General features: G+C 41.6%; 1 protein-coding gene across 1 annotated transcript in view; it reads right to left on the bottom strand.

The window, feature by feature from the left end:
* The window catches only part of TBX15 (T-box transcription factor 15), a 126451-nt gene that overhangs the window by 32157 nt on the left and 69826 nt on the right, over positions 1 to 24468 (bottom strand). Inside the window, exons 2-6 of the mRNA XM_042455689.1 lie at positions 22825 to 23038; positions 12051 to 12152; positions 8631 to 8802; positions 3582 to 3749; positions 1908 to 1972 (exon numbers count right to left, since the gene is read on the bottom strand). Of these exons, the coding sequence (XP_042311623.1) occupies positions 1908 to 1972; positions 3582 to 3749; positions 8631 to 8802; positions 12051 to 12152; positions 22825 to 23038 (721 nt within the window). The remainder of the gene's footprint in view (positions 1 to 1907; positions 1973 to 3581; positions 3750 to 8630; positions 8803 to 12050; positions 12153 to 22824; positions 23039 to 24468) is intronic.

Raw genomic sequence — 24468 nt, 5'->3', positions numbered from 1 at the left:
TTCCTACTCAATGTGCTCTAATTCCTTCCTGTGGCTTTTCTTCCTTAAGCCCCCAAGTAGCTCTCTTTGATGTGTAATTCCTTAAAGATTTTAGTTCCCTTCAACTTCGGCAGAAAACTGCCCTGAGTTCTTCATAGCCTCAGTGCTGCAGCAATTTCCTGCCTTTCTCAGTGTTAATGAGCCACAAGTTTCCATGACTTCCAGCCTTTGGGAGGAAAAGGTCCAATTGCACCAGACAGACCTTGCAAAAGAAGAAGAAGAAGAAGTCTTTTTTCAGCCACCTCAGCACATGGTCACAGACCATGCTCATCATATAGCCATCTCCACAAAAAGCACTAAATATATGGTTACCACATCAGTACAAACAACTGCCTTACTCTTTCTTCCAGGAGAAAGTAAAATGCTTGAAATTACAACATCAGTCCTGAGACCCTTGTTTTTTAGTTTTTTTTACTTCGGCGCATTACAGAACGGGCAGTCTGCCTGTGCCTTCATTTGCTGAGCAGAGGAGCCTCAGCGGCCAAACCGCGAGGCTCCTCCGCACCACAAAAAAGAAGCCTACAAATGGCACTTCTTGTTGCAGCACACTAATGACGCCGCAAGGTGCCAATGGCACACTCGCGACATCATTAGCGCCACGTGATGTGTGGACACTAGGCATCCGCGTTGTCAAGATGGCGGCGCCCATGTAGAACGGGCACCGCCATTTTGTACGTCTCCATGCCCTTTCGTAGCCCTAGTACATCCTGGGGACGTACTTTACACCCATGTGGAACAGACAAGATCAAGACAAATCTGAAGGCAGCAGTGCAATAGGCCACCAATGGATAAGGATTGCTGGCGAATGATGCTGTGTTTTGAGATGTTGTTGACGTTGTATTACTAGTTTCTCATAAGCCACCATGAGAATCAGTGATAGGTACAGTATACATTTTGAAAACAAATACAGTGGGCCCTTGGCAGTGGCATCCCTAAGGTTGATGTCATCCTGTGCGGTAACTCATGGTGTCACACCTCCTCATTGACCTCCTCCCATTTCATACCATACAGAATCCTTAGCAATCTTTTTTTTTTTTTTTTTTTGCAGTAATGTTACTTGTAAATCGTAATTCCCATGTAGCAGTGGATGTAATGCTAATAGTTGTGACATAAACAACTAGCAAGATTAAAATTTTACCTTCAAATTACAATATCATATGCACAACCTAAATTATTTACATATGCATAGTGAAGATTTGGTTAAAAAGTGATGGTTTTAAAAAAATATTTAAAAAAAATTAAAAATCAATTTTTTTAAAAAAAATCAAATTTAAAATTTTGAATTTTGAATTTTAAACAATTCTGGGGTCTCTCCTTTCTCTTCCCACTGAGATTTACCCCACTCCCACCATCTCTTAAAGCATTTTAAAGGGAAGCAGATGAATGCCATAGCCCATTTCTGCCAAAATTAGGTATTTGAGGAGCAGTGGTGTCACAGCCCTGTAGGGTGTCACTTGGTGTGGTCCGCATTTCCCTCACCCACCTAGTGATGCCACTGGCCCTTGGCAACCCCTGGGGTTAGGTTGCAGGACCCTCTGTGGATAACAACTCCATGGGTGCTCAAATCCCATTAAATGCGATGGATAATAAAATAGTGTCCCTCATATAAAATGGCAAAATCAACGTTTGCTTTTGACAATTTATAAATATATTTAATATTTTGAAGCCATGGATGCTTGAATCAGTGGATAAAAACTCTGTGGATATGGAGGGCAAACTGTAAGTGAATGTATTTGTTGCACCTAGGTGTTAGATGCACAACCTCTAAGTTTGTACATGTTCTACATCAGTCTTGCTGGAAAGCAATGATACAATGAAGTAGCATAGATGAGTTCATCTAAACAACGAAGAGGAGATTAAGATCTTACCTGTTTCTTCCAGAATCCCTGAATCCTTTTGCAAATGGATTCCGGTCAATTTTTAGCCTTGTGATCTGCAATGGAATGCAAATTGGTTTTAAATTCTATTGTGAAAAAATTTATTCTCTAACATCTGGTATAGTTTTTATTAGTCCATAATTGTCTTTTTTATACTGGTGCTTCATCCAGCCCCTTCATTTGTCAAATGTCAAGCATTTGACAGTTTGCCAAACGTTAATAAAATATCAATATTTACCCTAATAATTTTTTTTAATAAACAGTTCTCAGGTGCTGGAAATTCTGACATGGTCATGCCAACTGCAGAAATCTAGAATATATATATATAACTCATCATCATTATCATTATCTTATTGGTAGTAAAAAGTGTTATCCAATGTGGATAATACTAGATACAGTGCACTCTTTGTTTAAGCAGAGGATCCATTCTGGACTCCCCCGTGTAAAACAAATAACGCCTATGCTTGAGCCCATTTAAATAAATGGGGCTCATGCACGCTGTGATACAGCAGCACGCATGCGCCATGGGCACACACCCCATTTGCCCCTTCCTCCCCGCATATGCTAAAAGCCGCGTATGACGTGGGTACACTGTAATCAAGAATAGTCTCAGTCTAGGATATCTGAGAGAGAGTGTGTGTGGCACAGTGGTTTGAGTGTTGGATTACGACTCTGAAGATCAGGGTTCGATTTCCTGCTCAAGCATAAAATCTCACTGGGTGACCTTGGGCAAGTCAAACTTTCTCAGCCTCAGAAGATGGCAATGGCAAATCCCCTCTGAAGAAACTTGTCAAGAAAACCTATGATAGGTTTGCCTTAGTGTCACCATAAGCCAAAAATGACATAGAGGCACAAAACAACAAAACTAAGATATCTGAATAAAGTTGACCTTGTCTTAAAATCTTGTACAGAACTGCCACATTTTCCACTTTAGGCAACTGTTGGTGTGTTTAACTGAGTGTACCACTCCACGGGATGTACACACCCCTCTGGGATATCACCTGGTGCAGCCCACACTCCCTGCACCCGCTAGTGATGCCACTTAATAGGATCAGATCTAATGGTTTGAAGTTACAAGAGAGTAAATTTCAACTGAAGTGCCAGTTAGATGCATTTCCTCCATCTCCCACTCCCAACAAACCACAAATCCCAGAATTCCATAACTTGGAGCCATTGCAGTTAAAGTGGTGTCAAACTGGATTATTTCTGTGGTGTGGATGCAGCCTGGTTTAAACCAGTGAACTAGTAAGCTCAGAAGCTTGTTCCCCCCGTCTAGCCATTTGTCACATTTACAAGAGATAGAGGAAGTGTATCTAACTGGCACCAATTAGGGTGGCATCAACTCACCCACTAACCCCTCTTCTCTAAAGCTCCTCCATCTGGAGACAGCAACAGCATCTACAGGCAAAAAAGGTGGTGATGGTGAGAAGAACATGAGATGAAATACTCCCATGTTCTCACCAGCAGATTGTGACACATTTCCTTTTGTTGGACTGAAATCTGTTGTCTATTGGTTTCAGTAAATGATTGCCATTTTTGTAGCTTGAGAAATAAAAAACGAAAAGCATGCAGTTAAGTTCATTTTTACAAATTAATGCTTTTGTACAGACAACCAAAATCTAGAGAGTGCGAAGCATGTTGTTGCCAAGTTATCTTTCTCACTACCTGTTGATTTTGATAAGCAGTGACTGTGGTGAAGACGGTCTCTGGAAAGCTGAAGGTTTTCACTCCATCTCCAGTGGGAACTGGCTTTGTGGGGGCCAGGTCACTGCTAAAGTCCTTGCGGATAACGTGGACACGAGGTTGATACTTGTGCATTGAATGCAGGATTATCTTTTTAAAAAAAGCAGAAGAAAGAGAATTATTTGAACTGCACTATTCAAAAACAAGATTTGGGAGATGGGTACTGATGAAATGACACCAATAATGTTAAAATACTGGGGATTATAACCAGTGGTGGTTGGTGGAACATACAATGGCATACCTAGAGCCACAGGTGGGTAAAGTCAGTGGCTACCATAGACAGGGCAGAGCCCATCTGACAACGTAAAAGTCAGAGACGTTCCATTTCTCAGATGGGAAAGTTGTGATGATATCAGCTCTGTTTTATGAACCTAAGCATGTTCCACAGCGGCTAGCTATATTTTGTAAACCCAAAGAGAATATAGACTCCTACAAGCACATCTGCTACAAATTTATTCCCAAAAGCCATTCCAGAAAATACAAAGGCCCCATACAGACAGGGGCTTACCTCCAAAGGTAAGCATACCTCCAACAGCATACCTCCAAAGGGTCACTTTGGAGGTATGCTGTTTAAATGATGTGTGTGTCCTAAGAGTCCGGAATCCATGCTAAAGCCACGCTCCAGTCCTAAAGACTGGAGCGCAGCTTTGGTGCAGCTTCTGGCCTCTTAGGACGCATGCATCATTTAAACAGCATACCTCCAAAGTGCTTTATTTTGGCCTGTCTGTATGGGGCCAAAGTTATCAGACTGAAAGATTATCTGGTTCTCCCCACCATTTGGACATTTTCTCCACCTTTCTGGAGTTGGGGAAATGCATAATTTTGCACAGTTTCTCTTTAAAGTTGCTCTTTTTGTAAATAAAATAAGGAACACAAACTATATGTTTGTAAAATACAGAGAGAGTGAGCATGGAAAGAGCACACTTGGTAGATGTCAGGGATCAGACAAGGACAAAATAACTGGGCCAACAGAGACATGTTAACCAAAAGAGTTGACCATGGCTCCAACACCAGCCAGCCAAAAACACAAGCAGGCAAACAAAGACAGAGATCAAGTTTGAATCAACCTAAATGTTATGAAGAATGCATATGACAAGCAGTTTAAACCATTTTCTCTTTTACAGCAGGAATTACTCAGAAATGACTTAGCAATCAGACTGGCAAATTAAGCTAGTGTTTACCTTCTAATGACTAATCACAAAACAAAGCATCTTAAATGCAAGCTATGTACAAACGAAAAATTATGAAGTATGACAAACAGACATCTTTCACAACCTGGGGTGCACCTCTGCAAAATATGTGACAAATGCATCTTCTACTTTGCTCCCTTTTTCTGTTGCTTACTTTAACTCCCAAAGAAGTCATCTCCATCTTATCATCAGTCCCAAATCTCATGGTATATTAAACTGCATTGTTGTTTTTTTATGAAGAAGGGATACAGATACATTTAAAAAGAGGAAATAGGAGAAAACAACTGTGAATAAAGGTTTTATTTCTTTATCTAGGGGACTGCCACATTGTACATATTTCCCTGGTTTTAAGCTCCACTAAAGATGATGGGGATGTATTATGCTTTTTAGATTTTCTTTAAATTGATTTCTGTTTGCCTTGCTACTCCAGTCTGATTTCACACAAATATGTGAGTGGGGGCATCCTCTTTCTCCCCACTTTGTCCCTCTTTCCTCTGGTGCTGGAGCCTTCACTTAATTCAAGCCTGGCATCTTGATTTTTTCCATTTCTCATGTTTTTCTCTGCGGCTGACAGCATCTGGTCAAATCTGTCATGAGTTATGTGTATGTCTGGGTAATTAGTTATTAATGTAGTCATATAAGCGGTATCGGTTTAAACCTGTGTAATGTGTGTGTATTATGGACATAGAGAATTGCGAGAAGTGTAGTGTTGGGAAAGAACTTTAAAGGTGGCTTACAATTATGATAATTGCTTGGTACAGAAATGCACAGATGTATGTTGGATGAGGTTTTTCACAAAAGAAAAGATGTAGCGAGTGGAACAGATAGTGTTTGAGGGGGCTGAGAGATTAGACCGAGTAAGATTTTACATGGATATGTATTGCTTTATTGGGAAATCATAGCCAAGCTTGCAAACTTTTAGGCAAAGGAAGATGAATAAGGGGTTGTGGAAATGTCTTCCTACTAACATTAACCATTAACCATCCATTAAGAACCCAAGCCCTCCCTCCAGTCCATCTGCCTTGGTCCAGGCCTTGGAGGTAGAGAGGAACTGCTGGACCTCTTACCCTCTCCCTCCACCACTCCCTTCTCCTTCTGTGTCATGTCAGGGAACCGTCTGAGTAAAAAGATTGTATGTACAGCGCTGTGTAAATTTACAGCACTTCATAAATAAAGGTTAATAATAATAATAACACCTACAGTTACTGGAATAAAGTTCTTACAGTTTGAAATACAGATGGGTGGTTCATTGAACTGTGAAGGGAAGGGCAGTTCTTGACAGCTGCCCACACTGACACAGGGTCCACTAGTGATGGTGTTTTTATGTCAGAGGAACCATAAGGAACCTAAACCAGATGAGTGCCATATGTCCTATGCATGACAGGACATGCCATAGTCACCCCCTCTCCCCAATTCAACTGATCTAGATCAGGGTTCCATTCTTGCAGTTTATGTTGCCAAACAGTGACCTATTGAAACATATTTTAGCAATTTAAATTACCAGCACAAAGGCCAAAAGGTTCAGGGCTGTAACAGAAACGCAAAAGATTCGCATCCTTCCAATCTAGATCAGGCATCTCACTAACTGTTGTGTAAAAAAAAACAACCCATAATTGACACACACACGTCACAGTTTCTTTCTTAAAGCAATAAAAATTAAAAATTAAGGCAGGCCACTACAGACTACTCCACTTACAAGAATGAATCAGTCAGTTTTTTTAAAAAGGCAAAGCTGACTCTAAGCTCTCCAGGCAAGATTCCTAGAGCTTCAGTTGAACGTGTCCAAACTCTGAGAGTGACTCATGTGAGTCAGGAATCAAAGCGTGCAAATTCAAGTCAAAGTTTTTAAAATGGTTAAAGGAGGCTGGTTAGGAATATAGGTGACCAGCACAACATGGAGAAGTATAAAAAGATGTTCTGACTGCCTCCCTGTTACAAACCACAAGAAGAAAAAGGCTAATTTGAAGTGTGTTGGGTCACAATGAAGGCTGTCTTTTAATAGGAGTTCCATAGGGGAAGGTTTTCTAGAGGGTTATGTGGGTGTATCCAGGCCACTGTGAAAGGATGCATTGCAGTCAAATTAGGGTTGCCATTTGTCCTGGAAAATCCCAGATTTAAGGAACTAAAGATGTCCCAGCCAGCTGGGCCAGCTGAAGCAGTAAATCCCAGATTTCTCCTTTGTCGCAGGCCAAGGGATAGGTTAAAATGTGGCAGTGGCAATGAACCATGAAATCCTACAAGAAGGCTGGCAATGGTGGGAGCCTCAGCCTGGCCTGCAGGCTCCAGTTACTACTGCACGTTGCCACTTCATTCTTCCATTTCCTCCCTGCTTTCCCCATATGGTGGGAAAGGAAAGCAGGAAAGAAGAGATGGCCTTGTGTTGTGTGGCAATTGTGTTGGGGCCTTGAGCCTGGGGCTACATAGCAGGGTGGAACTTTACTTCCAAACAGCCTCAAGAGAGTAAAGGGAGTGCTTTTGCTAGCTGAGGCTGCTTAAAAGATTTTCTCTCTTCACACCAGCTGGGGGAAAAGAAGAAGGAAAATGAGCTCTTTGCTTGGTACTGGTACTGGAGCTGAAGCATAATGATAAAAAAATGCAATGATTAATGTGTTGAATTTGCATAATCAGAATGCAAATTAATAATATTCATAATTACAGTGCACCCACACCAACTGCGGGCTTGCCAGCCGCATTCTGAGCTTCTGTGGAGGCAAGCCTTAGCTTTCTCAATGGGCACACACACACGTGGTGGTGCAAACAGGAGTGCGCACCCATTGCAAAGAATGGGACTTAAGGTCCCAGGCTTTTTGCTATCTGTGGGGAGGGGGTCGGGAACAGATCCTCCATGGATAGCAAGAGTACACTGTATAATAATTTGCATAATATGTAAATTAGATTCCTGGATATGAAGAACTGGAATATGGCAACCCTAAGTCAAGTGGATCTCTGCTGGCTGGAATAGACAGAAGGTACCAAGCCATAAAAACACTGTTGGTCAGCAGTCAGATGCATAGTGGAGATGTAGAAACAGAGAGCAAATTCTGGAGGGGATGCTGTTGCCTGGATAAGAAGACTGGCTCTGCCATGCAGGAAAGTGAAGCAACATGCTTCGGGAGAGTGGAGATGTAGGCAAAAGCAGAAATTGCTGTCTTTATAGTGGACCAAGTTTGTCCTAGCTAAGGAAAATGAATGCTCACAGTTTTTCATGTACTATGAGAAAGACACATCAAGACACCACAGTAAAAATATGCCGCTGACATGAGACTTTTCATTCGCCCCAAAACAAAAAGCCCAACACCTATTTACATCATCAGCAGAAGCAATGAAAAATCTTACATTATTTGTGCACACACAAAAAGTTGGATTCGTACAAAGCATTGTATTTGGTACCCAAAATTTGTTTTGTACAAAATACTATACTTGGTTCAAAAAGCCAAACACAAAAACAAAATGAACCCTTTGTGCAATTTTCACAAACCAGCCCTGAAACATGAGAAATCATTTTTAAAAATTATTTGGGGTAGTGACACACTTTCACCCAATGCTGGTGGAGTTCTGTCCCAATTTGTAGAAAAAAACATCCATATGAATGGAAAAAAAATAGCAGAGAACAGATGTTTAAGCAGGCAGAAGAGTAATCATAAAAGCTATGGCGCTTGGCAATGGAAGAGTACTGTGGGCATTAGATGAATTATTATTGCACCCTAGTAGGTAGTGTTGAGAGCTGAGTGTGATGGGACTACAGTGAAAGACAAGTGGGACATACTTGTTTCTGACTTACATGGCCTTGGTCATCTAGCTCATTGTTAGTCAGTTTGAGTTTATCAAAACTGACCACTTGCCGCATCCAGGTGTCTCCAGATGCCAGTGAGTCGGGGTGAATATAAACCCTTGGAGGCACTGGAGAGTCAGCGTTGCCGGCTACCATCCACTTGGAGCTGTGGTACACATACCTGTGAGAAAGAAGGGTGGGAAGAGAGAGACTTTGCTACTCAAAGTATATGCACATGTACACACAAGTAAACATGCCCCCTGATGCTTCTTTCTCTTCCTTTCTTTTCTTCTGCACTCAGCAAACAGCATTCAAACTTTCAGATTATATGTGCAGGAAGGAAACTGTGTGCTTTATCTTTAATGTAAACCAGATGATACCTGGAACCACTTCCCCACTTTTGCATCTCTATTAATCCTCTTTTTCAATTACTGTCCCTAGAAAACTGCAGATGGTGCAGACTAATTGGTTAGCCCAACTAATCCACAGATGAAAGCTTTTAGATATACCAGGGAATATTTCATTACTTGCAGATGACTCCTCTGTTGCAGTCTGCACCTGCAGATGTCTTATGCTTTTCAGTTTACAACATGGACATCCATGATTTCATCCCTAATACTGCTTTGTGCAGTTTCCATATTGGCTGCTATGATTTTAGAGTCTACTGGGTTAAAGTAGAACCATTAGATTGACTACCCCACATCATTACATGACCAAATTCCCATGTTCACCTAGCTTGGCACAGATGCACCAACGTGGCTAACATCCGAGAGATGTTGGTTAAAATACAGAAGGAGCAGACCAGCCAGGCTGGACAGGATCTCTGAATGACCTCATCTGACATTTAGTAATCCAAACAAGCGCATACAAAACCAACTGAACTGCCTGACTGAGGAGGCATCTGGCAGGAACAAGTGTAGTGACAGTCATATCCTGTTGTACTAGATGATGGCAAATAAACAGTTTTGCAACACTGAAACGGCAATAAATAGTCCAGAATCATCTTCTTTGTCAGGAGCTAAAGTCTTCAGATATGCCCTGTCTTAGAAGAGTTTTAAAAGTTTTAACAAATCTTTGTGTTGCTCAGAAACACTGCACATTTCTGGGTTTTCTGGGTTCACTTTACTTTTGGCCAAAGGACCTCTGTTGCCAGCATGTTGGGCCTCAACTGTGCCTAACTTTAATAGAGAAGAAACTGGACCTGTTTAAAGTGGTACTACTATGTGCAATTCCAGCTCCATCTCACATGCTGATCAAGCTTTAGTGAAATGGCATCCATCTATTGGAGAAGGGCAATGATATCTATTTGAAGGACATCATAGCAAGGTTATCAGGCCTCTTCGAAGCTGTTCATTTAACAGTGTAGATGGACAAATTCTTGAGGTATTCAATGGCCCTTTCTACCATAGCAAAAGTAAGCACTCTGAACACTACTGGAAAGCCCAAGCAACTGGTATGGGACAACAGCTGTATCCTGTCTGTATTATCAGTCTAAGAGCCTTGTTATCTCTGAATTGTTTGCCATTCTTTATCCCATGTTCTGCTAAGCAGATGGGCTTGGCATTGTTCTTTCAGTGCAATAATGAAAGAGAGAAGGCTCTCTCTGTGTGTTTGTGGGTGTGTGTGTGTAATATTATTTGGCAGCACCAGAGACTGTACACATGCAATATTTGAGAAAGTGTATCAGGCATGCAGCTGTTTTTACACAGTGTGGCATAGTGGTTTGAGTGTTGGACAATGACTCTGGAGCCCAGGGTTTGAATCCCACCTCAGTCAAGAAACCCGCTGGGCAACCTAGGACAAGTCACACTTTCTCAGCTTCAGGGGAAGGCAATGACAAAACTCCTCCGAACAAATCTTACCAAGAAAACTCCATGATTTAGGCCTTACGGTCACCATAAGTTAGAAATGACTTGAAGGCACACAAGAACAACAAAGTGCATCAACAGAATTCTAGCCAAAGTTTTATTTCACTTTACTTTTGATATACCATGAGGCAGCCTGACTCACTGGAAAAGATAATAAGGCTTACCATATATACTCATCTGTAAGTCAAGAAATTTACGCCTAAAAATTGACCCCAAAATCCTGGGTCAATTTATATACAGGTCAGTATGGTAATGCCAGTGATGGCAGCTCATTCAGTGATACACACACACACATACCTCTCCAACTTTCTCTCCATGCCTGGAAATGGGCTGCTGGAAGCAGGGAGAGTGTAGGGTATTTTTTATTTCTATGGGAGCAACATCTGATCCAGTCACAAACACACACATATCTTCCTCCCCACTTTTCCTAGTCCAGCATGCACATACACTTTTTCTCCCTCCCTGCCTTAGCTCTTGTTTACATTTGGCTCTCCCCCAACTGACACTTCTTCACCCCATCTCCTCCTCACCTTCTGTGAGAAGACAACTGTGTATGGGCCAGCAGCAAAAGGCTTCCTGTTAGGATGCATGGATGTTATATATTGGGTCCATGGATTCTACCAAATGATCATGTCTATCTGTATGTGCAAGCTATACACTTGGTTGCTCATATACATAGCTGAGGGTGGTTGCTTTAACTATAACTAACTGTTTGGCTGATCGAGCATGTAGGAGCTAAGTATCTCCAGGTGGCTGTTATCAGTTGAAGCTTTGAGAGTTTAGTTTGCTGACTTGGAGTGTTAGGTGTTAAGGGAGATTGGCTTGGGCTGAGGGTGTGGGGTGAGCTTTACAATTGCTTATAGGTGTGACGTTAGGTTGGGTTGGGCAGTCTCGGCTTAAATGCTGAATAGAGTGGATTGCTGACGCTGATTCCTTCAGTAAAGCTATGCTTATTCAACACAATGCTGGCTGATTGAGTGACTGGAGACAGAGTCCCTGTTCTGACACTTCCATTCTGGGGAGAGTGTACTGTAAAAGTAGGCTTCTTGCCAGGATTGAAGGGGCAGAGGACACTTGTGACTGTTTAACCCCACTCCAAGGAAAAAAAATGGATGCAACCAGGGCTCTTTGATGCTTCCTCATTGCGCCAGAGAAACAATCTCTGTTCGCTGCCAGGGAAACACTGAATAGCCACAATGGACCCGAGGAGCCTCAAAGTTTTACTCTGAACTTATACAAAATCTTTAACTTTGGCCTAAAAGTTGCCCGCGACTTATACCTGAGATCGACTTATATATACGGTAATAAAGGCAGGAGGAAAAGAAGAAGACCTCATGACAATTGGATGGACTCAGTCAAGAAAGCCATGGGCTTGAGTTTACAAGATCTAAGCAAGTCTGTGAACAGCAGGGTCACTTAGAGGTCTCTTATTCATAGGGTCACCATAAGTCAAAAACAACTTGATGGCACATAACAATAATTAGTGGAGAATGTGTCTCTCCATCACTCTTGTTCTCAATTGAGTACTTTAAGAATGTTTTTATTCTTTAGCCGTCCTTACCTGTACCTCTTGTTATCCACAGGCACTATGTCCATTGCAATGTAATACTGCTGGTGAGGATCCAGTCCTGTAATCTTCACTCTCATTGCAGGAAACATTCTTCTACACACAGCAAGAAAGAACAAAAAAGAGAGAGTGTGGAGGGAGGAAGAAAGAAAGAAATACAGTAAACATGATCAGCCTAAGAGAGCCTGAAACAGGAATGTACCTCCTCAGTGCATTATCAATGATAGAATGATTGAAATTCCCTTCTACTTTTAAGCCCTCTTAGCCCAGGACTGCAACTGGCTGTGGTCATTCAAGACCTTGGGCAGATATCTTGTCTTCCCCAGAGCTGCTAACTGAGATCCTTTTAGCTGGAGATACTAAAAACTGAACTTTATAAATAGTATGTGGTCTTTCTAGCACACTTTGAGAAGCTTGAAGATATAGGCTAGAGTTAGGTAATCTTAGGCCTTGTTGCACTCAGAGCAGCCCAGAGTACACTGGCCTCGAAGCTGTTCTGTCCTCCCTTGAGAGCAGTTACCTGGCTCTCCAATCCTGTACTGGGGCAGCTTTTTGCAGGGATGTCCCACTGAATTGGTCAGCCTGTCCACCGCTGCCACAGGCCATTAATTTCTCAGGTCAAAACAAGGCACCTCAATCTGACCTCACAGCAACTGGTGGCAGTGGCAGATGTAGCTCAATGGGACACTTGTGCAGACAATCACCCCAGTGTAGAAATGGAGATAAGAGGTAAATTATTTTAATGTGTATTAATAGTATTATACCCCAGGTCTGTTGCTGAACATGCCAGATATTATCTGTACTGCTCACAACAGAACTGGAGTTTGGGCCATGTATTTTCCAAACAGGACAAAGCCAAAACCGGGTGAAAGGGTGCCTTTTGGCCTGTGCAGACAAGTCCTTAATCCATTTAAACATTCATTCATTATTCCCAAGTACAGTATTCCCTCCGGATTTGTGGAGGTTGGGGGTGGAGGCCTCCTGTGAATCCAAAAAAGTTGCAAATAATGGGGATGGAGGAATAGTGCACACATGCATTTCCTTCTGAAGCCTCAAACAACTCTTCCAAGCTGTTTGAGGCACTGGAAGGGCAGGGGAGCATGTGCTGACTGCTTCATCCTTCAATTGCAAGATTTGAGAGAGATCCCCGGACCTCTCTCAAACCTTGGGAGTGAAGGAAGGAGGGTGTTCTGGCTGCTTCCTCCTTCAGTCTCAAGGCTTGAGAGAAGTCTGGGGACCTTTTTCAAACCTTGGGAGAGAAGGAAGGAAGTCGTGCTGGTCTTCATGCATTTACATCCCATTTGCCTTCAACCCTAAACATTTCTTTTCCCGGGACTGCCCCTCTTTTCCTCTCCATACCAACGATTCTCACAGAACCATTGCTTTTCTCAGAGAGTACAGTCACCAGTGGCTATTTACTCCCATAGCTATCTAGGACTTACATTTAAAAAGCACTTTGACACTGCTGACACAGAACAAACAATGCGGAAGCACAGTTGCCTTCATGCCCCATTTTTATTCCTCTGGAAGGCAACCAATTGTTTAGTCAACTTCTGTTAAAAACATAATGGTGAATTAGATCAACCTTTGTTCTATTCCAGTGAGGCCATTATCCTTTTATCAACAATGGTCAAAATCTTTATTTCACTAAATATATATATGTACAAGTGCAGTTTCAGAAAGGTCAGTCATATGAACAATAACAGCAGCACTGATATAAGCAAGAAGCCAAATTAGGGTTGACAGAATAGGTGCCAAATGCCTTATTTCTTCCTCATAGTAATTTCAATTTCTGATATGCTTGTTCTCCCAACCAACAGCAAACAAACAATATTATGAAGACAAATAGTGGGGGAATGGGGATTGTGTAAATATTTTCTTCTGCAAAATATGCTCATACCATTTCATTGGCTTTTATACAGAACAACGTGAAAGTATGGGCCAGGCACCTTCTGCCCAGTTTTCTACTTTGCTTCCAACTGATACCCAGTATCCCTTTTCAATATCTTTTTTAAACCATCTGCAGGCCCTGTCAGCTGCCATAATCAACTATTATTCAAGGTTCCTGAGTCTGCTTCCATTGAAGTCCTGGCTGAATTTGCTGTAGCAGATTAGGACTGCAAAGTATAGCAAACAGACACAATATTGGACTGTGCTCAAGAGGGGGAAAAAATCTATCTTCCCCTTTGCTTTTGCACTAGTATAAGAGCCTGCCAAAATTTTATGAAGCATCACCTTTTAAGAACATGGTGTTTCATATTCTACTATCATTAATCACTTTTCTGTTTGGCTGTAGGCAAATCAGTTGAAAGTGGTTTGGTTATTGGTTGTCGGTTGGAAGCATAGAGCTTGGAATTGGTTCTTTTAAAACCAATTTAGGCAGAATGAGATGCAACCACTTGTCTGAGGAATCTTGTGATCTCCTGCTCCACCTAGCTGCCACTTCTCTTATTTCAGACCATTAAAGAGGAGAGTTTTTTTCACATTAGGTATCTGTCGATTGAAAATCAGTGTGGTATAGTGGTTTCTGTGTTGGATTGCAACTCTGGAGACCAGGGTTTGATTCCTACATAGCCATGGAAACCCACTGGGTGACCTTGGGCAAGTCACACTCTCTCAGCCTCAGGGGAAGACATTGGCAAACCTCCTCTTAACAAATCTTGCCAAGAAAACACCATTATAGGGTTGCCAAAAGTCAGAAATTACTTGAAGGAATACAAAAACAATCTGTTGGTTACATCTAATGTTATAAAATCCTCCAGTTTAATGAGAGAAGTGACAGGTAAGTGGAGCAGTAGATCACACATTTCAAATGCCTGTACTGCAGCCATTCACTCGAAACCACAAGGTTGTGAGTTCAAGACCAGCAAAAGGGCCCAAGCTCGACTCAGGCTTGCATCCTTCCGAGGTCGCTAAAATGAGTACCCAGACGGTTGGGGGCAAATTAGCTTACTTGCTAATTAGCTTACTTGCTGTTCACCGCTATGATCTTTGGAATAGCGGTATATAAATAAAACAAATTATTATTATTATTATTATTATTATTGATGAGAACTAGTGTGATGTACCAGTTTTAGTGTTGGGCTAGCTAGAACAAGAGTTCAAATCCCTCTCGGTCATGGAAAACCACCAGATGACCTTAGGCAACTCACATTCTCTGAGCCTCAGAGGGTGCCAATGGCAAATTCCTCTTCTAACAAATCTTGCCAAGAAAACCTTGTGATAGGTTCAATTTAGGGATGCCATAAATTGGCAATTACTTGAAGGCATACAACAAGAACAAATCTGTTGATAAGAGAACCAGTGTGATGTAGTAGTTTGAATGTTGAACAATGATTCTGGAGGCAGGGATTTGAATCCCTGCTTTGGCATGGAAACCCACTGGATGGCCTTGGGCAGGTCACCTACTCTCAGCATCGTAGGATGACAATGGCAAACCCTCTGTAAAGAAACCTGCCAAGAAAACTCTGTGGTAGATTCACCTTAGGGTTTCCATAAGTTGAAAAAAACCTGAGACCACAAAACTGTAACAACAACAACAACAACAACCCTCTTGATGAGAAGAGGCCAAGGCATCAGATTCCATTTGATATTGGAAGCTGAGCAGGGTCAGCTCTTGTTAATACTTTGATGAGAGACCACCATGAATGGAAAGGACATCCAAAAATTTCTCCCAGCTTCTTCTTTCATTTTATGGGGTGAGAGGTGGGATTGTATGGTGTCTGTCTGTATTTGTATTAGGCCTGATTACCCTAAAAGTAGCAAATCCCATCTAATCTTGGAAACTAAGCAGATTCAGTTCTATGGAGGATTTGGATAGGAGACCACCAATTAATTCCAGGCTGTATTTCAGCAGAAGGAGTAACACCACCTCTGAGGAATCCTGGCCAAGAAAACCCTTTGAAATTCATGGGGTTGACAGGCAATGTGAAGGCATAGACACACAAACACATCTGTTGATGACTGTATCTCACTTGCTTTACAAACAAACATTTATAGGAGTGCAGGCAAATTTCCTACAGCTAGAAAGGTTCTGGGCAGTTCAAACTATGTATAAGCAGAAACCAAAACATCATTCTGAAATAAAGAATTTGCATATCTGATGAGGCCTCATGGCTGAAAGTTTGAACAGAATCTTTAAAAAGAAAGACGGGTGGCTGTGGAATGGTTTGGACCATTTCCACCATAAGGGCTGATGTATTAAAGTTGCCAAGTCAGATGAGAACAGAAAGCTGGATTTTCCAGTTCTTAGGTGAAGATAGGAGACCATAGCATGTATTTAAACATACACAGCAGATTTCTGTGAGCTAAGCAACTTCACGCTCAAGGATCAGGATGACTATAAGGCCAAGAAAGGCAAAGCACTTTCTGGGGCACTGCAGGGAGCACAGAGGGAGACATCAGGAGGTCCATCTGCACAGCTTCTGTTTGAAAGAGGATGGGAACCAGGCAATAATCACCTTGTGTTCCATGGTGGTTAACAGGAGAAGAGGAGTTCTCTCTGAGCTTCAAAATATCTTGCACCTGGAGTGTTGGGATGTAGCAACTTTGCATGCTGAGACCTTCTAGTAATGCATGTCTATGGTGGTTTATTGCCTACTAACAACCCCTACTCATTGCCCCTCCTCATTTCCTGTTTACCCATGAGGACACCTAACCTTTTGTTCCCAAGAAGAAGAAGAAAGCAAGGATGAGCCGCCATTACTATCTACTTACCAACTAATCTCCTTGCCTGTGTCCAGAGCTGATGAAAGGATGCTCAGGCAGCGTCCTTTCCTAAGATACATGTAGACTATCTTTCTACCTCATTTTTTCTTGCAACATGAAGTTAGACCTGTGTATCTCTTCATACACATGATTATGTAAGTAAACTTATTTCTTTTTTCACTTTTAACCAAGTGACTGTGTTTTTATTGTGGACACGTGAGCTGGGAGAGAAAAGTGGAGCTAGTTGAGTTTTTCCTGCTTGCCTCATATTCCGCTGTGTGAACTCTGCTAGTAAGATTAAACAATCTTGCTTACTTTCCTGAGTTTCTAACGATCCTCAAGAAAGAACCACATTTTCCAACATGGAGGAATCCAGGATTGGTGATTATCTCACTCATCTAAACCTACGTGCCTCATCCAGTAGTTTGTCTTCAGTGCTTGGAAGATACCAATGGAAAATTGCACAATCACCTAACAATTTCTTCATGCATTTCAGGAAAGATAGACCCCATACAGACAGGCCAAAATAAAGCTGCTTCGGGTCACTTTGGAGGTATGCTTTTTAAATGATACATGCATCCTAAGAGTCTGGAAGCCACACACCTAAAGACTAGAGCATGGTTTGGAGCAGCTTCCAGAATCATAGGATGCATGCACCATTTAAACAGCATACTTCCAAAGTGACCCAAAGCAGTTTTATTTTGGCCAGTCTGTTTGGGCCCATAGATATTCTTTCATTCACAGCCAAGTCATTGTGTATCTCTTGGAATATGAAGAGGGAACATTCATGTGTGAAAAGATATAGTGAATACACACCAGCAGGTGGGCTCTAGGGAGTCAACACTATATTTAGCTCTAGGAAGCATTTTTATATGTGTGTATCTTCCCTCTAAGCATCACAAGGACTCCATTGTGGAAGAAGGCCTGAATTTGGAACCAGATAGCCTTCCTGGATCTTTGTCCATCTGACTAAGCAGACTAAGGCGGGATACACACTGCCATATAGTACGTATTGTATACGTACTAGGGTTAGGAAGGGGCGGTGCTTCCGCACCCCCCTAACCCTAGTACGTATACAGTACGTACAAGATGGCGGCGCCCCTTCCACATGGGTGCCGCCATCTTTACGTACTGGACGCATAGCCTGCGGCGCCTTGCGACGTCATAGAGGCGCTGCAGAAAGAAGCTCCGAAATGGAGCTTCTTTTTTGCTCCGCGTGGGAGTCGCGCGGTTTGGCTGCTGCGGCTCCCGCGCGGAGCAAATGGCGCCGGCGGGGAAGTGCCGCAAAGCGGCAGTTTGTATCCCGCCTTTGTGCCCAAGACCTTTGTAATCATTGCCATGTAGTGCAATTCTTTTTGTGCTTACACAGAGCTCAGTCTCATTGTTTACACTGGGGCTTACTGAAAGGAAGGTATGGGACTGGAGCTTTAGGTATCAGCAAAACCTCTGCACCAGGGCTAGGGAAACTGTGGCCCTCCATGTGTTGATGAACTACTATTCCCATGATCCATCACCAGTGGCCATGCTGGATGGCTGCTACAAGCTAAATCCAACTAGGGGTGCAGAAATGATGCAGCTTGACACAAATGCTGTAGCTCCCTTCTAGGGCATCCTATATTGGCTCTCCTCTGTGTACTGCAGGTGTGCAGTGACAAAAACAAACTAGGCCCAACAGAAGAGTGCAGAAGCACAACCCAGTATTCAGCTACCAGGTACTGACCAACCTGAAATAAGGCACAGACACAGTTAACTTCTTCCAAAGTCCTTGGAGACTTTTATCTTCCAGTTGCAATATGTACAACAAAAGCTCTGACATATACTGTCTGTTACAATCCAAACTTACCAAACCAAAACACCAACTCCTCTCTCCAATCCACTATCCTCAACCCACTCCTGTTCTGGATTTGAGAGTCCATATATACAGTACTAATCATAGAGAATCTCCAGACAATTTTGAAGGCACTTCAGCTCTACGATTGTTGTGTGTCCCTGGTCTTGGTTATAGCATGCTTGCACATCCCAATCCATCCAGGGGAAACCTTTTCTATACAAGGCCCTAACATTCAGTCTGTTGTCTTCTTCAATGGTGCTCACTGAAGTGATAGTAGAACACTGGAAACAGTGGGGTTTTCATGTATAACCATAACTTCACGAGGTCCTGATTAGATCTAATTCTCTTCCATAGGGTGTAATAGATGTTGAGTTTGTGTTTTCCTTCCTATCCAAACATGGTTTTCTGGTAATTCATGGAAGGCACAACCTAGTTCCATTTCAGAACCTACAACACCTTGGAGTGGTTGTAGACATGGAAAGAGTCTACCTGACCAAACAAAGGGTAAGATCCATAAAGAACACCCTCAAGCAGGTAGGTTGTTCCCAGTTATTAGACCTACTGTTATTGGCGTATCTACAGTGCCTGATCTCATGATTTCATGCCAGGAGTCTGCAGTGGTTCTACTCACTGTATCCAAAACAGATGGCACACATGAATCACCTGCGCTGGCATGTAGCAAAATAAGTTCAAACTCCTTTGAATGGGATTTATTGTTGCCAGCAATTAAGAATGGCTGTTTGATTTGGACCCTGCTGGAGTTCCAGATAATAATAGATGCCAGCTTAGGGGCATGTAGGCCTGGTGAGATGCTGGCGGCAACCCTAGTGTAGGGTTTCACAGAAGCTCCCACCCAGAGTCCCCCACCCACAAGGCCCCAGATGGGATCCCTCTTTTTCTCCCTCTGATCCCAGCTTTCAGATGGAGGAGTGTTGACAGTCAGGAATCAGGTTTCAGTTTCATTCCAATGTGATATTGTTGCTTCTCTGGTGGAGAAAATAATAATCCTAACATTTCCTATGCCTGCATCCACCTGATTTACTTCATGATGAGAAAGAAAAATATGAGCAAGTGGATGTAAATGTGTGTATGTGCATGCGTGTCAGGGTCAGTTCACAGAGCTGCTTTTTTAGCATGAAAAACCCTATATGTGAAAAAGTGAATGGCTGAGCAAGGATACCATAACCAAGTCAGTAATCTTTTGTGAAAATGTGAAACTCTTGGAAAGCTAAACAAAAGTCAAGTGACAGGCTTTGCTCACCCTTGCTTTAGCCCCCCTGTGATGCTTTGATGGTAACCATCACAACCTGAAAAAGCGACCACCCCAGTTCCATTGGACAACCTATAAATTTTGCATTAGATGATGAATTTTAAATGTGGATTGTTTTAAAATGTGTATGTCTTATTGGAACTTATAAACTGTTGCGTGTTTTAATTAATGTGTTTTAACTGATGTTGATTTTTTTTTTGTTATTTCCCACTTCGATCTATGGGGAGAAGTGGGTAAGAAATATTAATCTTACTATTAATACTACTAATAACAAACTGTTCTTGTTCTTGTTATTCTTGTCATTGTTATTAAATAGTTGTTGTTTTGTTATTACTGTCTGTGTTGAATGATTATTTCTTCACTGAATTTAATATTATTTTTTAAAAACTAATTTATTGTATTCTATAAATGTGGAAACTCACTGTCTCTATCCCCTGCCCCTGTGGCATGTGCAATTAAAAATATGCTGTACATAAACTCATAAGAAAAGCAGTTTTTTATATTCCATAAAAAGATCAGTAATGCAAGAATTTAGACTGGCTTCTGAAATATAGACATTTTAAAAACATCCCCAAACCCATTTAGTTCCTCTGGGCCTCTATATTTAGGCTCAGTGCCGCAGAGCAAGTCTCACGAGTACATTTTTTTCTTAAACATCGTACCTACTGTCAAATTCAGGGAGTTAAAGTAACAAAGAAAAAGAAAAGAAAAACTGGGATGGAGAGGATAAAACTCTTCCACCATCCCCTGCCACCACCACCCCGACAATTTTTCTTTATAAATGCTATATCTCTTTGGCCCAGTACATACGGGCCTTTGTGATGCCCTCATCATGTGCTAGGGTTGCCTGGGGGTGGAGCACCCACATGCCCCGCAACCCTAGCATGTGATGAGGGTGTAACAATGGCAGCACCCTGTATATAGGGCACCAACATTGTTACATCAACGCCATGCGGTGTCCGCACGGCATCGTGAGGTGCTTACGTAACGAGTGCGCCAGTTGCGCACTCATTACGCTGCCCCCGTGGCTTAATAAGATCCCACTTTTTGCGGTTTCTTTTTCCACCTGTGGGAAGCTGTGCGGTTCGGTGGCTGCGGTTTCCCTCCAGTGGAAAAACAGGCGCCGGAAGACCGCCCTTTTTGGGTGGTCTGTACCACATCTATAATGGGCAAATAATCTCTTCTCCTTTCTCTGTCCAAGGTGCTGATTACTTACAAAAATCAAAGTTAATTGGAATTTGAATAGGAAATAAAATATATTATGTTAGTTTAGAAGACTATTTAAGCCAGTCATCCATCAGTCAAACTTTTTACCACTATCAAAGCTCTTGCTTTATTATAACTTTGTTTATTGTACAGTATTTCAAATCCTTTAAAAACAAAACACCATTGACTGGATGCAACATTCTTGAAGAGTTTGAGCATTGGACCATGGCTCTGGAGACTGAGGTTCAGTTCCCCGCTTGGCCATGAAACCCACTGGGTGGTTTTTGGGCAAGTCATGCTCTCTCAGCCTCAGGGGAAGGCAATGGCAAAATGTCCTCTGGGCAAATTTTGACAGGAAAACCCCATGATGGGGGTCACCATAAATTGGGAATGACTCGAAGGCACACCGCAACAACTTACAGAACTGAACCAGTCCCAACAGGTAACTTCGCATCCAGACCCAGGGGTTATGGAAACTTGATATATTGCATGCATAGACAGACAGACACAGATACTTTAAAAAGCATTGGACAGCACTCTCTCCAAGTATGTGCGTGTATATACACCAATATATTCTAATAGTATTACAGGGTCCACCACAATTTTCTTTTAATCCATATTCATAAAACATGTTCCTGTGCTAAATCCTTGCAGCTGGGCAGAAACAGCATGCAGACAATTGTTAAAGAAAACCCAATGAGAGTGGCATTGGCTGAGCTGGGCAATTTTGGGAGTCACTTTTAGCAAGTATCAAAGGAGTCTTAAGTATTGTGGTGCTGTAAAAACCACAACAGTGTTCAGTGTAGTCATGCTGGCCACATGACCACCAGAGCAGTCTTTGGACAACACTGGCTCTTCAGCTTAGTAATGGAGATGAGCACCGCCTCCTACAGTCGGTTACGACTAGACATTCATGTCAAGGGACTATCTTAACTTTACCTTTACGAAAAATTTAAAGTACACTCTTTTGAAAACATGTCTTGTTTTGGGTTACCTATTTAAAAAGCAGTAAGCACGATGCTTGCTACTTGAGGGGCAACTACATTTTCTGGATACCTTCATTGGTTCTGCATTGGTATGCTGTAGCGCCAGATAGACTACTAAACAAATGTTACCTTTTATCACGTTAATGAGTTTTCAGATTCATATATCATTAGTCAAAGTTTTGAAATTATAACCAAAGGGGAAATCAAGAAGACCACATATAGCAATGTCTGCTTTGGTACAAATGTAACTAGAATTAAAATGTGAAATATTTTTAAAAAGTAGTGCACATATTTGGAGAACTGAATGAATATAATTTAATGTGCCATATGTTCTATATAGGTTTGTTTGAAATAAACTGTGAGGTAGTAAACTGTGAGGCAGGTTTTCGATATATAATCATGGGATGGCTTTTATATAGGATGTGTTTTTAATATATGTAATGTTATATTGTTTTTCTTTAATGCTATTAATTGTTTTTAAAACTTTTATTATAAAGTATTTTTAAAAGTTTTTACTTGAAAGGGAGTATAAAAATGAATATATATATATATATATATATATATATATATATATAGTAGGGATGTTGTACCCATGTCAGTATAGGCCCCAAAGGAGTGCTCAATATCATGGTAAGAAAGAACATTATATCCAGGTTCAAATTCTTGTAATCCTTGGGATTGTGACAATGCAAGGATCATACCTATGAAACTATTTCAAAGCAATTGCACAACTGATGAACTTTTCAATTTGGGTGGTTTCCATCTTACCTGCCTGCTTTAGTGATGATCATTTCTGTGCCAATGTCATGGAATCTTTTCCAGAGATCAGCACACTGCAGCTCCACCTGGATCTCTTCCATGGATGAAGCAACAGGCGGCTGAGGGACGGAGCTGCCAGATGTGAGGTCCAAGTGGGAACCAAAGGAGCAGGATGTTCTCTCAGCCAGCACCTCAGTGTCGGACCCGGTGCTCTGTTCTGAATCTAAAGGAAGGAAGAAAATATACCCGATCAAAATCTCAATCTCTGAAGTCTTCAAGAGAAGGAAGGGATAAAACTAAGTCAGCATGAGTGATCTATTGACAGTTGGTTTGCATTATCTAGTAGCTCATCTGATTGCATCTATGTCTTTCTCTGTGGATGACAATATACTTCCTCACATGTCCTTCCTGCTCCACATGTTATAATGAGAAAGCTGGAAGATCTAGAGCAACATGTGCAACAAAATGTGCATCACAAGCCCACCTTTTTGGCAAAGGGGACATTGTTTGATTTAGGGAGAGGGGAAGATTTCCTTTCTTGTAAGCAAGTTTCTTTCAAAATTGCTTGAATCTCCTAAGAGGTGATATGATAGCCCTGTCTAAATATTTGAAGGGGTGTCATATTGAGGATGGAGCAAGCATGTTTCCTGCTGTTCCAGAGAATAAGATCCAGAGCAATGGATTCAGACGACAGGAAAAGCAATCCCACCTCAACATTAGGAGGGACTTCCTGAACAAAAAGAGCTGTTTGATAGTGGAAAACGCTCCCTCGGAGGATGGTGGAGTCTCCTTCTTTGGAGGTCTTTAAACAGAGGTTGGATGGCCATCTGTCACAGGGAGGGCTTTAATTGTGAGCTCCTGAATGGCAGAAATGCATTGGACTGGATGGCCCTTGGAGTCTCTTCCAACTCTAAGATTTTGTGATTCTATGAGTTGCAAGTGGCAACAAGGGTACGATCTCAATGCAAGACATTTTGGAAGGGAAGCTCACTACTCAAACATTCATATTTTCCTGAGATAAGGGTAGCAAGTCATTCTCTGTGCCATACACGCTCTCACTATTATTATCAGGGGGATCAGAGTGGGGTACTGGCAGGTTTTATCAAGTCCTTGAAGTGGAGGATGGTTTCAATGAGACTGAAGGACTGGTGAGTTTTTGTTGAGACTTAGAAGTGTGTATCTGAATATTTGTGCATTTTTCTCTCAGTTTAATCATTTGTTTACAACTGAAGCTTGATTTCCCCTCTTTGACTTATATTTAATTATTCTGTGCTTGTCTGATTTTTGTTGTTATATTTATTTATTTGTCGCCCACTTTTCTCCCCAAATTGGGACCCAAATCCACATACACTCTAAAAACACAGTACAATTAAAGACTTACAAAAATGACAATTAAAATTGAATTAAACTGTTGCAATATTTAAACAGATAGTTTGTTTTAAAGTAGAATATAATTAAAAAGGATAAAGGCACATATGTATATTCTCTTGGCTAATAGCAGCAAAGGCTGTGTCTGTCTATCACTTTTTTCACAATGAAATCCCTGACTAGTTCTCTGATAATTTTAATATGGTAACCTGCCATAAAAATTCACTCTCTTGAATTAACCTGTTTGGAACAGATGCCTGAATAAAAGTCAATTTTTTTTTTACC

The sequence above is a fragment of the Sceloporus undulatus genome, chromosome 2, assembly GCF_019175285.1.
Source record: "Sceloporus undulatus isolate JIND9_A2432 ecotype Alabama chromosome 2, SceUnd_v1.1, whole genome shotgun sequence".
In the NCBI taxonomy this organism is placed as follows: Eukaryota; Metazoa; Chordata; class Lepidosauria; order Squamata; family Phrynosomatidae; genus Sceloporus; species Sceloporus undulatus.
The sequence above is the reverse complement of the archived record's forward strand: the minus strand, read 5'-3'. Positions and strand labels throughout refer to the sequence as shown.